At 42.7% G+C, this 16,882-nt stretch overlaps 1 protein-coding gene across 1 annotated transcript in view; it reads left to right on the forward strand.

Moving 5' to 3' along the window:
• The first annotated feature begins 1,577 nt into the window (after nucleotides 1–1,577).
• The window catches only part of LOC135485724 (sacsin-like), a 42,395-nt gene continuing 27,090 nt past the window's right edge, over nucleotides 1,578–16,882 (forward strand). The window contains exons 1-2 of the mRNA XM_064768118.1: nucleotides 1,578–1,737; nucleotides 3,793–3,886. Of these exons, the coding sequence (XP_064624188.1) occupies nucleotides 1,715–1,737; nucleotides 3,793–3,886 (117 nt within the window). The 5' untranslated portion in view covers nucleotides 1,578–1,714. The remainder of the gene's footprint in view (nucleotides 1,738–3,792; nucleotides 3,887–16,882) is intronic.

Genomic DNA, 16,882 nt, shown 5'->3' on the forward strand with positions numbered 1-16,882 from the left:
TACAGGATGTACTCGGCATTATAAGTAGAGCATGGAATGATGTAGCTCCTGAGTCTGCGGCTAAGTCATTTCAAGTGGCTGGCTTAACACCTCAACCAGATGGTCATTATCGTGATGATGTTGCAGATGATTTGTTGCTTGGTGAAAACGAATTGTCAGACTCCGAGAATGATGATGATAACTTAAATTTTGACGACAACTTGGAATTGTAAAACAGTTGTAGTGCAAAGTAGTGAATAAGTAAATGTTGTTAATGGCATCGGTTATGTAAGTGTTAGTTACTTTACCCCCCAAGTTAAACTTTTACCCTGTAAAAAGCTTGTAACGACATTCATTTTCCATGAAAAGCACTGGCCAGTGATCGTAGTCTTGGATGGACTTTCTGCATGTCGGATTTCAAGCTATTAAAACTTTCTGAGTACTTGATGAAAGTGATCATAGTCAATAGGTATCAATGCCGACATGTGCAGTAGGCTCAAATTGTCATTATTAGCCCATTCATGCTTCTCAAAAGGAATGTAGGCCCTGCACAACCCATCTGGGCCTAAAATGCATATTATAATGACCTATTATGGACTTAGAAAATTTTAGTGTATGTGACCCGCTCTACCAAAACTAGGCGCTTGTCGCATCTGAACTTGACAGGTTGATACGTTGTTCATTTCCCTATTGTAGACCTTTTGTGAAATGTGACCAAATCAGTTTGTAATAGATTTCACAAAAGGTCTACAATAGGGAAATGAACAACAAGTCTGTATCAACCTGTCAAGTTCAGATGCGACAAGCGCCTAGTTTTGGTAGAGCGAGTCACATATTCGCCAGCAGCGGCTATCTGGTCTGCACACCCGCCCAACGATATGAAATTGATTTTCGCCAAAAACGTATCATTTTTTATGGATTTCGGACAATTCTTTGTAATTAAATCCATCGAATGACTCCCATGCAGTCCATTCGTCATCCTTATCGTATTTCCTTCGTGCGACCGGACGACTTCGTTCCACTGCGCCCAGAGTGCGGTAGTGTTCGATCTTCGCATTCCATCTGTCATGTGTCTCATTCACCATGGTGAATTGGGACGATGAAATAATTCACCATGGTGAGCATGGTGAACTCTGATTTACCCATGGTTAACGATGAAATCATGTTGATTTCAGATTTTACCATAGTGAATCCGAGATCTCTTTCGTAAGGGGGTGAATTTCTGCAGATTAATGTATGCTTCCGCCATCAACATGACACCATTGGTCTGGTTACTCTAAACATTCATTTAATCTTATTACCAGTATTTATTACCTGATTAAGAGCCAAATACCAGTTGGCCTACATTGGGAATCAATAACCAGGAAAGTCATCAATGTGATCGGCATCTTCAGAAGATATAACCAACTCGACAAGTTGAAAGTGACTATAACCACATTCCGAGACTCCGATTGAAATGTTCAATTGAATATCCCGCCAAGATTCGACGAATTGTTACATGGAATGAAACATAAATTTGATTTCCATGTAAGAATTCGCAATACCAAGAAGTGAAACCGCGAACTGGCCAACCCACGTCGTTGTTTATATAACCCTTCGATAAACATATCGGCAGTTGGAGTAAGATTCGTTGAGGGGACAGTCGAATCCGGTGTAGGCCCTATGAAGACGCAGGCGTAGCCAGTGATGAGGTCCGTGTTACAGCAGGTGTTATATTGGTTTTGAGCGGGCCTGGATGATGGCTGAATCCAAGATTGGGTAGGTCTATTACACATTTATTCCTTCTGTTCTTGCGATGGCCAAATTGGAATTTATTCCTGAAATCTCGCCTACAGAAACCCAGGACAGTCAGAACGACGATCCTGCTCGATTTTGCAGCATTCACTCACCATCTTAGGAAGCTCCTCCAGCATCTACGACAATTTGATCTGAGGACGCGTATATATATAGATAGATACAGCATGGGAAAATATACCACGCCTTGACCGATCAGAGACATTAATCCTGAGATTTTAGGTTTATTTCACTACTATTGGACAGATTTAGTAAGTCTTCCGAAAAGTTCCGAACGCTGAAGGAATGTTAATGTGAGGGTTGCAAAACCTGCGTGATCGAGAGTGGAGTAAAAACTCCGGTGACCGGCAATGTTTTGAGGTCGCTAAATCACTCACCCAAAATAGTGGTGACGTGGCAAACGCATGAGAGTCAGGATGATACAACGTCTGTGAGAGGAGGAGCAGAGCATATAGACCTACGACTCACGATGGGTATTCGAGGGTGTATAATAAGGTGCAACAAAGAGTAGACCATGCAATCATGGGCCAGCTATTCCAGGGAAGCCGTAGTAGGATCACTGGCTTGGCGAGACAGAGCGGGAGACTTCACCAACTCCTTGTTCATACAAAATGCTCGACGAGAAAGGACCGCGACCATCAGGGCCCAGTTGTTCAAAATCACAAAATTCACGTTATCCGTAATGGTTACGTTTAGTATCCTTAATGACGTTATCTCTTTCAGTTAAACCCACTAAAATTTTCACTTTAAGATCTAACGTTGCTTTGAACCAATACGCTATGACACAACCGCATGGGGCGGATTGCAAAATCGTATTTGAGTGGTCTGGTCTGGCTTGCTGGAAATACAGAAAAGGATAACTACACCATCGTAGTGACCGATTCCCTCAGCCTAAGCAAACTCCAGGGAGGTTGCATAAAGAAAATTTGGTTCGCCTTTCTCAGGCAAATCAGAGGAAAAGTGGAAGTCATCAACATCCCCAATGAAACCCAGGCCATGCGGGAATCCGATTCAATGAGAGGGCGAAAGCTTACAGACTGGCAGGAAATGCTGCAGCCTTTGGCGATCTGGATATGACTGCAGTAGATATTGTAGACATGATTGGCAGAAATGTGCGGGAAAAGGAGGGAGAGAGCGAACAGACATGGTCCATGAGAAGACTACACGAGAAGGGCACTAGTGAGGGTGATGGCGGACTTGTTCTTCTGTGGGGCGAGAAATGACGGATGGCAGCCCAGCTACGGATGGTGCCTTTTCCTTGACCATCAGTAGTTACGAACGGCGTTTATATCGCCCAACAAAAATTATCAATCAATTTCGTTTTAACCCTTTTCAAAGGAGCTTCGTTATGATTATTTTAATGATATAATAAAAATAATCTTGTTCTTGTTCTTGTTTTAATATCAGAAGAGCAATGGCTCCGGCAAGTGCAAGGCCATTTCCAACAGTGTGCGCAGTCCTGCTTTGGATAAGAGAAATGCAGTTAGGGCCTACACATAAGGGCCGTTTAGACGACAGGCGAAAAGACCGCATTCGGATCGAATCTGGATGAATCCGGATTAAAACCACCCAAGGCGATGGTACCTTTTTAGTCCGGATGCAACCACATTGATCCGGATCTTTTTGCGTTTACACGACGAAAAATTAATCCGGATTCGGGACGCATCCGGATTTTTTCGCGTCGTCTAAACGGCCCTATAGTCGAGGTGCAGTTCCTACACGTATTATGAATAACTTGGTATTCATATTTGTATATCTGTCTACACAACTGCAATGCTGAAATTTATATCTCGTTGGAGAGCTGTGGAGTTATTGATCCATGATTGAGCGACCTAGTTCAAGTATTATATTGCAAGTCCAGTATATATGCGTATATACGCATATATAGACATTGACGTCAATAATGGATGTTCGAATCGGCGAATGTCGATTGGCAGTTTCAATACTGTCTTGCTTTCCTTTTACGATGTTAGTCACCTAGTGTATACTAATAATTAAAGGAAATTTTGCCTCTTCCAGGGCAAGGCCAAGGCTGACTTGGAAGATTCCCACCCGCCTTGATGTTCTCCAAGACATCCTCAGTCAATATCCTGATGATGGACAAATCCTTAAAGTGAGTAGAGATATCTTAAAATTATGAAAGGAGCTATTCAGTTCGTGTTGACGACAACTTTCATGTTTCATAAGTCTCATCTTTATTATATTTGGTAAACTGCAAATTAAAGAATATATATAATCATATAGTCAGTACAAGATCGCATAAAAACCAGGCCTGCACAAATTTATGTTAAGATCTAAGAATTTTACATGTAGGACTACGATAAATGAATGAGAGAAATTGGTGGAACAGAATATGTGATACATACCGAATATGGAACCTCCAGAGCGACTAGCCGGGACGAGAATGAATAACAATAAAAATCGACCGTATTTATAGGGCGGACCCAGACGCTTTCGTAGGCACCTGGCGGAACCCTTCCAAGAGGGACAAAGAAATTAGCTATAAATAGCTGCCAGGGGCCTATGGAGGCGACCAGGCACACAGGTCAGCCGGTAAACACGACAGTAAACAAAATCTCCCGCCCGAAGCCAAATAAAGAGTATTACCCGGGAGTTTAGAATCTCCAACAACCCGGCCCCCCTGCTGCCCCCAAAGGACAGCAGAGTGAAATGTTTTGGTTTTAAAAAGATATCAAAGTCCTACAGAAATATTTCCGAGATAGCCCCGAATAAGCTTACAAATAAATTCAGCCGAACGAAAGGAAAAGTCAGTGATCCCATGCACTGACGGAGAAGCGTGAACCCTACTAAACTCCGCCAGGTCACCGGACCACAAACTCGCTAAATTTCCATAGGTAACTGCCGTACAAATCAGAGTTGATAACAAGTTACATGTACTAATAATCAACGACAACGCTGCATCAAGCAATCTACAAAAAACAAACGCACAATATTCGCTTGAAGTTTCAAATAACGATCAATAGTTCACAAGTTTAATAATTCACTTAAATTCAACAAATTCAGTATTCAACAGTCGTGTGCAAGTACGAGTTCGATCCATAAGTAATCATTTGAAAATCATTTAAAGTGCCTCTAAATCGTCTATAACACGCACTAAACATTTTCCAAAATGCATATCTGTGAGGCAGGACGGGTGAGCTCACCGGAAGACGTTTTTACCCTAACGGCGCGAACTCGACCGTCACCGCTGGTTTTACAGCGACAACTTAGTTTAATAGGCCACTTTATCAGCGAGGCCTAGACTGACCCAGATAAACTAGTTCATAAAGAATTCCATCTCCTCGGTGATCTGGGTCACAGCAAAAATAGAACTGATGCCCGGTTGTAAAGTGGGCTATAGCAGGCTATATTTACATATATTTACATATTTACATATATTTATATAGATTCCTGACATTCCAATCTGTCTGTGTCAGTGTTTGTTTCAAGAAAATCGGACCACAGATAAGGAATAACAATGGGGATGCTGTGTCCTACTTAGGACAGTTTCTGCTATGAAGTACTGTTTAATCAATAGCCTATTAATTAAGTCTGTCCTCATTCACCATCATGAAAACTTGTTTGTCGTCTAATTTGGGGGTAATCCTAACATATAAAACGGGCCGCATCACCGGACAGTTATTCGGTTTGCAGGTATAGGATCCAGATAAGGGTCTTACTGAAAAGATACTGCACTGGTCCTAACACAACTTCACTTGATTCAAACACATCTAAAGCAATCGACAAGGTGTAAGTTCATTTTGATTGGCAGTGTGAGCCACATAAGGTATTTAACCCCTCTTGTGCCACCCTAATTAAAGGGTTGAGGTGGGCGTGGCACACAACAAAAATTCAAATTTCAGGAATGAAAATGCAGATACATGCATCAATATTCAAGTATACAATTACAGGAAATGATATCAATAAGGCAAGATGCAGTTCATGAATTATAAAAGCAATAATATAATATTGATGTGAAACAAAAAGGCCCTGATTGAAGTTGATTCTACTTTGTTGATTTTGATGATTGTCTCTTTCTTGTTCAGCTCGATGGATGTCTCAAGGTGTCTTTCTTTTGTCATGATCAGAAGTTTGTCCAGTGGTGTCTGTGCTCCCCATCCTCTTGATGCCAATCTATTGAATTCCTTATGGATGGCCTCACCCCCTTGTTCGTCAAGGAGGGCCAGCCCGAATCTCCATTTCCGGATGAAAGGCACTACATGATCTTCTAATATGTGCATTTTTGGAATTATTCGTACGTGTTCGAAGTGCGTTCGGAAGAAATCCATATAAGCATCAATGCTAACCGCTATGTCCTGAATCTGATCCTCTTCGATGTAGTTGCTGTGTGAGATGTTTGAGTGAACCAATGAAAATAATCTGTTGAGCTCTGTGTACTTGTTTTTCAGTTGTTGTCCTCGAAGAATAATCTCGGGGGAATCTACCAGTCGTTTTATCCTGTTTGCTGTTGATTGTAGCAGATCTGTGTAGACATCTTCCTGAAAATGAACTCATACTTTTGTAATCAATGTTATTATAAATTATCAGGAATCGAGTGTCATGATTTTTTATGAAAAGCAAGCATACCTTCAAGTATTTATGGCAGTGATTTCCAACCATGGTCCCACCAAAGTATTGCTTGCAACGGATGTGGTGTTTTTCCGGTATGTCCTCAAGGTGTTTTGTCACTGGTCCTTCACCTGGGAAAAGGCTGGTCTCACGCTTAAGCTTCTTCTTTTCCATTTCTTGAAATGGTATTAGGTGATGATATAGACAGGGTTACAACATGAGAAAGGGTGGAGAGAAGACATATCAGATGGTAATTTTACGGTTATACTTACAAGGGATTTAACTTTCTTTTCCATAATGGTTTTCTGCTTTGGGGTTAGGTTCTTCTTACTATCCAATTCCTCTCTAAGATCTGTGATGTCATCGTGTAAAGAATGGATTGTTCTTAAGTTGATGAGGTACTTTCCATACACGGAAGTGTTCTCGGGATCAGCCAATGGACAGTTCATGAGAGAAATAGTCAAATCGATATTGTGACACTCTGTCTTCAAGAGTTCATGATGCTTATTCACAATTCCAAGGAGTATATGGAGATTTGGAGGGCATATCTGAAAAAATAAACCTGGGTCATCACGAAGTCACATGATACAGTTTCACAGAATGGTTGGAAGAGAAAATATATCAATACTAAAGATTATTTGTACATGCGTGGCTTATTTCAATGTTTAAGGTCGGCGAATTGATTACATTGTAGAAACGGTTCGTATTCTTCTTTTTCCCTTCCCATTCATTTAGAAATCGTTGGTGCGTCATATTCAGTGTCTGGAGGTTACGTTTTCTCTTTCGACCCCTCGCCTCTCTAGATACTTCCATATCATCCTTTGAAATAAGGCACCAAAGACAAGGAAACGTTCCTGCAGCACCGGATAGGCCGTAGATATTGCAGAGGTAGTCATAATCGCCAAATTGGAATAACCGCATGGTCTTGCCTCTGAAAAATGATGAGAAAGATTATAAATGATAAGCTCTGCATAAAGTTTGGAAACAAACACAGACATTACAAAAGGAAGTTCTGCTCGCAGTGGCACAGTAGTCGGCTTACCTCCATCTCATTAGTTTCAACTCCTCAATCTCTTCAGCCAAGTTTTTCAAACCTCTCTCTAGGTTCTCTCGATAGTCCTTGGCTCCAAATATGCAGACAATCGCTGTGTTGGCGGACGAATTCGGTTCATTGGTGTTTACGATCTGAAGCCCTTGTGTAAATGTATTCGTTCCAAACAGAACATTCCCTCCATGGTCCCCACCAAGCTTGATCCACACCTCATCCTTTGGGAGTTTATCATCATGCCAATGAAGGGCCTTTGGAATGCTGTAAAAACATAATGTACCATAAGATGTAGCCTACTGGACACAAAACAATGCAGTATACGTAATCAATATTTATGCATTTAGTAGCATCAACTTAATAATAGATATTTACCCATCCAAGACATTAAGGCGATCAATCACATTGCTCTGAAGGTCTGGTATGAAGACAATTGGTGCCTGCACATCAATTAGAATCTTTGGTGCTGCAGCTGCATTCTTGGATTTGGGGGGTCGGGCCTTCAAGGTCATCATTTCTCCCCTAAGATAGCCGCCAAGAGCCTTTGCTCGTTCTTCACGAATTTTCTCATTCCTTTCAAACCTACAACCAACATCTGTGAACATCCTGCAAAATGAACCAGGTATATATGAAATAGTTTTAACTTTGGCCGATTAATTTATATGAAATGTGAATCTAAGAAAAAAGGTCTTAGAAGGGAGGTTACGGTAATTACCTCTTCTGTATATCAAGCTGCACCCAAGATAGCCGCATTCTCGTTTTTATCTTGAGTGACAGTTGACGACTGATTTTGAGCCTTGATCTTACTCCTGCTCCTGCACATATCTTCTCTCTCTCTTTCCTGTCACATCGTTTGAGTTCCTTCGTTAGTTGCGTACTTGTTGATGCTCTTGTGGACCCGAACATACATCTTTTTAAATGTTCTGTTGCCAAAGCTCTTTTCCATACTGTTGTTGCGCATGCCACTGTTGAAGAAACTCTTGCCTTGGGTACCACACATAACTTTACTGGCTATAAGTAAAACAGGCAATAAGCACACAGAATAGTGAACAAAACTACATGAAAAGTGAATGACAATAATAATGTTATGGGAAGTTAATTTAAAATTGGTTCCTACCCGTCCTCCTGTCTTGCATTCAATGTAAGATGCATCGCCAGATGTTTCAATTTTCCTCTTCACCATATTCGTTAAAACTTTATCCTCGTCTGGTTTAAGTGGTTCCGATAGAGATGCGAGTAATTTACTGGGTGTGGTTTGAATGCACATGTCAACCTTTGGTGGCTTTGCTGGAGTACTGGTACGAAATGTTTTTGACTGGTTGAGATCAGTGTTGAGAGACGTATCCATTAAAGTATCATCATCATCATTACCATCATCATCATCATCATTTTTGGCTTCATTGTCCACACTTTGGTCTTTACTAGTGTCACACGAATGCTTACCAAACACATTGGTATATGGACGTCGTTGCCCACAGTTTTTGCACTTTATTTTCTAACGCAGAAGTTGAGTAAAAAAATAGTGGGGGAGGTTTTGAGACTTCCCTGAACAAAACAGTTTCCTGGCACACTGGACATTGAATCTCATCACTTTCTTGACTAATGAAAAGAGACGACAGACACGTAGAACAATAACAATGGTGGCACTTTGTAACAACAGTGTAGGTTGAAAATATGTACAATGTATATCTTTACATATTGGACAGGTGTACATTTCCTGGGAATCATCTAATTCAGAATTTTCTGGTGCCATAATCCTATCACTGTCCCAGAAATTTTCAAATATGTCCGAATCACGATTATTAAAAGGAAGTTGTCGTAGCCAACCACCTTTGGCCTGTCTCCTGTACTTAGGGTTTGTCATCTGGTTAAAGTGGTGGCAAACATTGCAATACTTGACTTGCCAAACTCAGCTCGGCGCCGAACTGCAGCGCCGCTCGCGGACAAAGATAGAACAACTCGACATTTTTTTCACCGGTTTTCTCGCTGCGCATGCGTACCAGCGGAAATCAACATGCTGCGCGCTGGTACGCATGCGCAGCAAGAAAACCGGTGAAAAAAATGTCGAGTTGTTCTATCTTTGTCCGCGAGTGGCACTGCAGTTCGGCGTCGAGCTGAGTTTGGCAAGTCAAGTATATCATCACGTTTCGAATCTCTTACAATTTTGTTAACACATTTTCTGCATATGAAGGGAAAATGGGTATCAGGGGAGTCAAGGGTAATATCAATATCATAGAATTCAATTATGTCGGACTTTCTCAAGGTGCATGTCACTGGCTTACGATCTTTTCGTTCCTTTTTACTCTGAACAAGTTCACAACAAATACGGCATAACTTTTGAATATAATTATGGTGAACCCTAAGGGCCTCAGTTGGCCCCTCCATACCTTTTATAGTATCCTAAAGGGATCTGAATAAATCCAGCAAACTAAATATCAGAAATCCATTTGAAATTCCATTCAGAAAATAAAAGAATGCAGATAATTCACAAAAAAGGGTTAACGGCACACCTTCGTGGACACGTGGTTTTTGTCAGGCCATAGATCCTTCCGGTGAAAATCTCACTTCTTCCACTGAGGATAGTATCCCAACTATCACTAACACTAAATATTTTAAAGGCGCAATTGACAGTAGCGGCTACTGGCAACCTGGGTGATGCATTAGTCTGATAGTGGGCATTATCAGCGGTGGCCTGATTGGCTGTTCCTGCTTGATGTGCAGCTGACATATTTACAGGTGACATCACTCCCGGGAAATTGGCACATGGTTTCTTGTCTTATATTGGGCTTCATATACAATATGATGTGGGGTTTTGTTTTAAGATGTGGGGTTGTGTTTTATGAATTAAATAGCCATTAGGTCATGAACTTGAGCATCCTTTCTTAGAGACGGAAAGGCCAAAGTAAACTCACAGTTTTGTGTCTTAGTCAACAATAATACTTGTTCCAAGACATACTACATTTTGTTTTGTTTTGTATGGTTTAGAAACAGAGAAATACCTTGGTAATATTTCTGAAGTTAGTTGCTATGCGCATCTTGGTGCAAAGTTACAGGGTGACTGACTCTTAGTCTTGGTACAAGATAACATTTGGTGATGATCTAGGTGGAAAAGACCATTAAAGCGAGAAGGGGAGGTTAGGTTATAGTATCCCCAAATCTTTGTTACTTTCATTAAATGAGAAGAAGGACATTGACAACATGAGTTATACTGATGATAACAGAGATGATTTAGTTCGCTTTCGTGATGAAAATCGTCAGCTTCATGCTAGGAAACGAAAAAGGGGATCCATGAATGATTCTGAAAGAACCAAGCCCAAAAAGACCAATCTTTTGAAAAGTCAATTAACATTCTATTGTTCAGACGAAAATGAAAAGGTTTCTTTCTTCAACAAAATGGTCAAGTTGAAGTCAAAGTTAGGGGGTGGAAAATGCTCAATGGTGTCGAATTACAAATTTCTAAACCAAGTGATTGACTTTTACATCGAAAACAACAGCAAGGAGAGCAACAAAACTGCTGAGGATAAGTCTACTGTCCCCAATACCACACCAGCTTACCAGCTCACAACAGACACGAAGGAACCACTGTTCATATGTGCAGGGACTTCAGTCAGAAATTTAATTGACAGGGTCCAGTCTCATGCAATAAATTGTGGGAGCAACTTGTTCACGAAGGATTTCCGACGGGATGGACATGTAGGATGTATCAACCTTTTATGCCAAGGAACAGAGAAACATGCTATTCATTGGACTTCATCTCCCCACATCAAGATAGGTCAGTTTCTGGTGAATGCAAGAGTGGCTCATGGGTTTTTTACATCAGGGGCCCTGCCCGTTCAGTATGATAAAATTGTAGAAGGCAGTGATATTGGTGTACTCTCCACGGACAGACTAAACACGTTCATAGATTCCTTTGCTCCCATAGTACAACAACAGACAGATGAATCCAAGAAATATGCAATAATGGAGGAAGTCGCCCTTTCAATGGCTAATGATGTTGACGAAATAGACATTCAGACAGATGTCAGGCATTGTTGGCGCAAGAATGCCCGTTTTAGTGATGTTGTCTGTTTGGGTGACCGATCCCACAAAGCCCTTCATGTTGCTACCCTTTCAAAAGCTGATGATCCTGTGACGCAGAGACATGAGACAATTGGGGTGAAAGAAATATACAGTTTTCTTGATGAACAACAAGTTCCAGTGCGTTATCACTGCCATGATAATGATCCTACAGTCACCAAATTTGTCAATGAACATAGAAAGCCAACACGAAATGCTCAAGATATTTGGCATGCCACCAAGGGAGTAGCCAAAGCTGCAAAGAAAATCACAAAGGGTACGAAGAAAGACCAGGGCAAGGTGTGGCATCCTCAATTGGCAGATAAAGCGGCTTCTATCAAAACACACGTATACTGGTGTATAAAAAATTGCGATCGTAATGAACAGAAGTTGAAAGAAAATGTTGGAAATATTCTTGAACATTACAAGGGAAATCACAACAATTGTGACCATGCATCAAGGTGTAAGGATGAACACTATGAATCAACCAAAAAACAGATAACCGACCCTGTGGCAGAGAAAATTCTCTCTGATTTTCTCCGCAAACTAGATATCTATAAGAAACCAGAGAATTACGTTACAGCCATGGATACTCATTATGTTGAATCATTCAACAATGCTTTGCTTCAGTTCCATGACAAAAGGATTGTGTTTGGGGAAACATCTTACAAGATGAGGACCAACCTTTCACTTATTGATTGGAATTGGAATGTCGGCAGGGACCACACCTCAGTCAAGGTAACATTTGATGCAAAAGCACCGAGGCGACAAGTTGGAAAACCAGTCCTGGTGCAAAAGTCTTATGATTACCGTGATGTCATCTGGGACAGATGGATGAATACACCATATTAACAAGTAGTACTCACCCCTCAATTTGGACTGCTCCAAGAAAATTGGCGGGTTTCACTTCATTAGGTAAAAAATGGCTGAACAAAGGCAACTGATTTCTCTTCTTCTGACTAATGAGCAAAGGGAGGCTATTCGTGGTTTCTTTAATTTCTATGATTGGGACTATGTGGATGTTCGGCCTATTGCGGGTTTATCATATATAGTCCACGTGGTCCAGAGTATAGTCCATGCAAGACATGCAGAGAGATGTTACAACGACGATATACTTATGCTAACTAACTTTATTCATCACAGGCTTTACAGGTAGAAAAGTCCGAAAAGGGGAAGTAAACACGATTGGTTAAGAAAGTACCGGAAGGAGTCAATCCAAATATGGCCTGACAGGAGGCGGAGCTTATATGCTCAGTAATTAAGTGTATGATGGAAGGTGCGTCGGCACATCCTCCCCAGGGCAGGAAAATGTGTCTGGCATTGAAACCAAAATGACTTGTACGCTATCAAAGGGACCAATCCCTTGTAAAAACAAGCTGTCAAGGTAGCCACCTTTACTTTAAAGTCCTAGAGTAAACAATCATAAACTAGAAAGATTACACCGTAGTTATGCCAAGATCAATTAACTTGAATTCTAAAGTGTCCTGTATTCAAACCGGATCTCTAAATTGCTCTGTGGAGATTGCGAAAACTACAAAGTATATATGAGACGTGCAGACTTGTACTAATTCGAAGTACAATGTATATGTAGTCAAATTTCTAAAGTCCTATTTCAATCAGCTAAAGGCACAGAATATGGTGTGCATGAGACAGTTCGAATGACAATAATGAGTTTGTAGTATGATCTACTATAGAGTCCTATATAACGCACTAATATGAATTCTTGTGACGCGTTCACACGGATATTCATTACATTGTTATTACATGTATATTGTCCTATGGATCAGTTTTCTCGTTGTGCCACACCCTAAATAACATGTCCTGAACTGCCACTTCGTCACTCGTACTAAATAACACGTATCATTTAATCGTCTTTGCCATTAAGTACGTTTGCCCATTGCATTATCTTATTTCTGGCGTTCTTGCTAGCATTGCGTGTTGGTGGCCTGTTGTTTACAGGTGCCTGTTGCATTGTGTTTTGCTGGGCTTCATTGTGTTTCTCGTGAACCTGGGCAGCGATCGGCGCAGTTTCAGCGGCAGTGACTTCAAGAGGATAAAGGCGCGCTATTGGGCGGTTAGTCACTCCCGATGATGTTTTTATTTGTGCGGCACGTGCGATACCATCTTGACCATAGATCAGGCGTTCAATTTTAGCGATCTTCCAATTGACCCTTTTGGTTTCATCACTGTGGACTAGGACGATTTCACCAACTTTTACGCGGGTTTCGCGATGACCGCGCTTCGATCGAATATGTCTCTCCCTTAACGAAGGGATATATTCCGATGACCACTGTTGCCAAAAGTGATCAATCAGTACCGCCAGTCGTTTAGCGCGTTTGTTAAGACTATCTCCAAAGTTCGGATCAGCAAGTTCATCCAAGTCGGTAGCTTCGTACGGAAGTCCTGTTATCTGTCTCCCGTGGAGAAGGTGTGCTGGCGTCAGAGGGGCAGTGATGTCCATGTCACCAATGTACGTGAGGGGTCGGTCATTTAGTATGCCTTCTACTTGGGTGACAAGGGTTGTCAGTTCATCCAGTGTTACTCGCGCTCTTCTTAGAGTTTTAATGATGGCCATCTTCGTCATTCCAATCATGCGCTCAAAGAACCCTCCCCACCACGGCGCGCGTTTGGGGTTGAAGGTCCAAGTGCAGCGTTGGTCGGCCATGTGGGCCTGGATGTCCGGTGATTGCATTAGCTGCTTAATCTCATTGGCGGCGGCGATGAAAGTTGTGCCATTGTCAGAAATCATTTGTGAAGGAGTGGAGCGGCGGGCGCAGAATCGTCGAAAGGCATTCAGAAAGGTCTGTGACGTCATATCGGGAACAACTTCAAGGTGCACCGCTCTTGTTATGGCACAGGTGAATAGGGCAATGTAGACTTTTGCCTCGGGACCACCCTCCTTGGGTCTGACATTTAGTGCACCGGTAAAGTCGCAACCGGAAACAGTAAAAGGGGGTGCTTGCTGGATGCGGCTGGCCTGAAGGGGCGGAGTTTCTGGTTTGCTATAGGGCTTTCCCATAATCAGCTTGCAGGTGACGCATCGTCGGAGTTGTGAGTTGACGGCTTCCCGGATTCTCGGAATCCAAAATCGCTGGCGGAGCCATGCCACGGTAGATCGCATTCCCGAGTGTAATTGGGCGGCATGGGCCCTGCCTATGAGAAGGTCGGTGAATGGATGCTTCCGTGGTACCAGATACGGGAACTTGGTGTCGAGGTTGATTCTGGCATTGTTGAGTCGGCCATCTAGTCGAATCAGGCCTGACTCATCGAGGTATAGGCGAAGTTGATTGACAAGTGTTTTGCTGCGACCAGCTAGGGGTCCTGTGGCGGTCTTTCCTTTGAGGATTTCTATCTCATTGTGATAGCAGTCCGTTTGTATGGCTTTAATCCACAGTGTCTCAGCGGCAGAAGTTTCCTGTGCAGTGGCTTGGATCAGGGTCTTGAGATTGGTCTTATCCTTTGTTATCCAGACTTTGGCGATTTTCTGGACAAGTGCGGTGATTTTGAGAAGCTTGCGGTACGAACTGAAACGTGTGACGTCAATGACCTTGGCGATACCCGGGTGTTGCAGCGGTGTTGTAGCGGGGTGATGGGTCTGGTCTCTGACATCTGGGGCGTGGTCGCTAGTGTCGTCTCGTACCTGGTCTGGTACGTCATCAGTAGTGGCGGCTTGCTGTAAGAGTACATTATGAAGAAGTTGTGTTGGCGTGGGTGGGTACATCCCGGTACTCAACCAGCTGGGGCCTGTCCACCACAGTGGGGAGTCGCGCAGTTCCTGTGCAGTGATGCCTCGAGTTAGGAGGTCAGCGGGGTTATCTTTTGATTGCACATAGCGAAATTCACCTGGGAATTTCCTCAGCTCATTCACACGATTCTGAACAAACACAGGAAGTTTCTTATCGCTTGTAATCCAATGTAGGACGATCTGAGAATCGATCCAAATGACTTGTTTTTTGATTGGAATTAACCCTTGGAGTGCTTCTAGCGTATACTTGGCTAGTCTGTAGCCGGTGAGTGCTGCAATTAATTCCATGCGAGGAATGGTAGTGGCTTTTAGCGGTTTGACTCTGGTTTTGGCTATGAGGAGAGATGCCTGGGTTCCACTCTTTAGGTAGATGGCGCATCCGTAGGCTGCTGGGGATGCATCGCTAAATGCATGTAGTTCACAATTTTGCGGGTCAATGTTGTCCAATATTTTCCGAGGGACAGTGATGTTCATGGCTTCTTCCAATTCGATGGTGATTTTGCGCCACCTTTCAGACAGTTCTGTTGTAAGGGGTTCGTCCCAGTGTAGTCCGTGTTGCCATAGTTCTTGCAGGAAGGCCTTGGCTTTAATGTGCGTGGGGGCAATATATCCGAGTGGGTCGAAAATGCTAGAGCTGTGACTTATGACTGCGCGTTTGGTCAGAAGAATATCTGGGGATGGAGCAGCTTTCTTTGCATATGATAGTTGGTCACTACCGGTGTCCCATTTCATGCCTAGGACACTGACGTTCGTCTTTGTTTCGTTGATGTCATCAGCCTGAGCTTGGTCGCGTACTGTAGCATCATTTGAGGTCCATGCGCGGAGTTTGAAGCCACAGTCACTCATTATGGCGTTTGCGGTGTTGTAATATTCCATGGCGGTGTCTGTAGTGGCGACACCTGTCACCACGTTGTCAACGTATATGTTGTTCTTGACGTCTGCTGCGATACGGGATGAGGTTGCGGCGTCAAGGTGGGTGTGCAGTACGGCTTGCAGAATGAACGGCGATGACACTGTTCCAAATAAGACCGCTTCAAACTGGTACGTGTGGAAATCACTCTCGGGGTCACTGGGATCACTGAGCCATAAAAATTTCGTAAAGCATCTGTCTTCTTCGTTGAGCCTGATATTGAGAAACGCTTTCTCAATATCACTCGAAAGGCCTATGGGGTGCATTCTAAAACGGAGAAGTATGGCGTTGAGCTCGTTGAGGCAGTTTGGGCCGGGGTCCAGGCAATCATTCAGGCTTGGGTGATCATTTGACTTCTTGCAGGACCCGTCATATACTACCCGGATTGGGGTGCTGGCAGATGAATCTTTAAGAACCGCATGGTGGGGCAAGTAGTGGCCAATGTTGATGTTGTCGTTTGCTACTCTGCCGATGAAATGTCGTTGGAGTTGAGTGGTAATAATATCTTGGTACTTACTCAGGAGGTCAGGCGATAATTTCCGTACCATCGATCTTGTCCTTGCTTTGGCGACGTGGTAGTTCGTGGGTAAAATTGGGTGGTTGTCCAACCATGGTAGTCTGGCTACGTATTTTCCGTTGTCGTCTCGTTCAAGGCAGGTGTCGTGGTAATTGAGTAGAAAGTCACTTTCTTTTTCTTCAGTGTCGTCTTTAATCCCTATGGTTTCCAAGTCCCAGTAAGATTGTGCTATTTTGTCTTCAAGGGTGTGGCTTGCTAGGACGTTTA

Source organism: Lineus longissimus, chromosome 3, assembly GCF_910592395.1.
Source record: "Lineus longissimus chromosome 3, tnLinLong1.2, whole genome shotgun sequence".
Lineage (NCBI taxonomy): Eukaryota > Metazoa > Nemertea > Pilidiophora > Heteronemertea > Lineidae > Lineus > Lineus longissimus.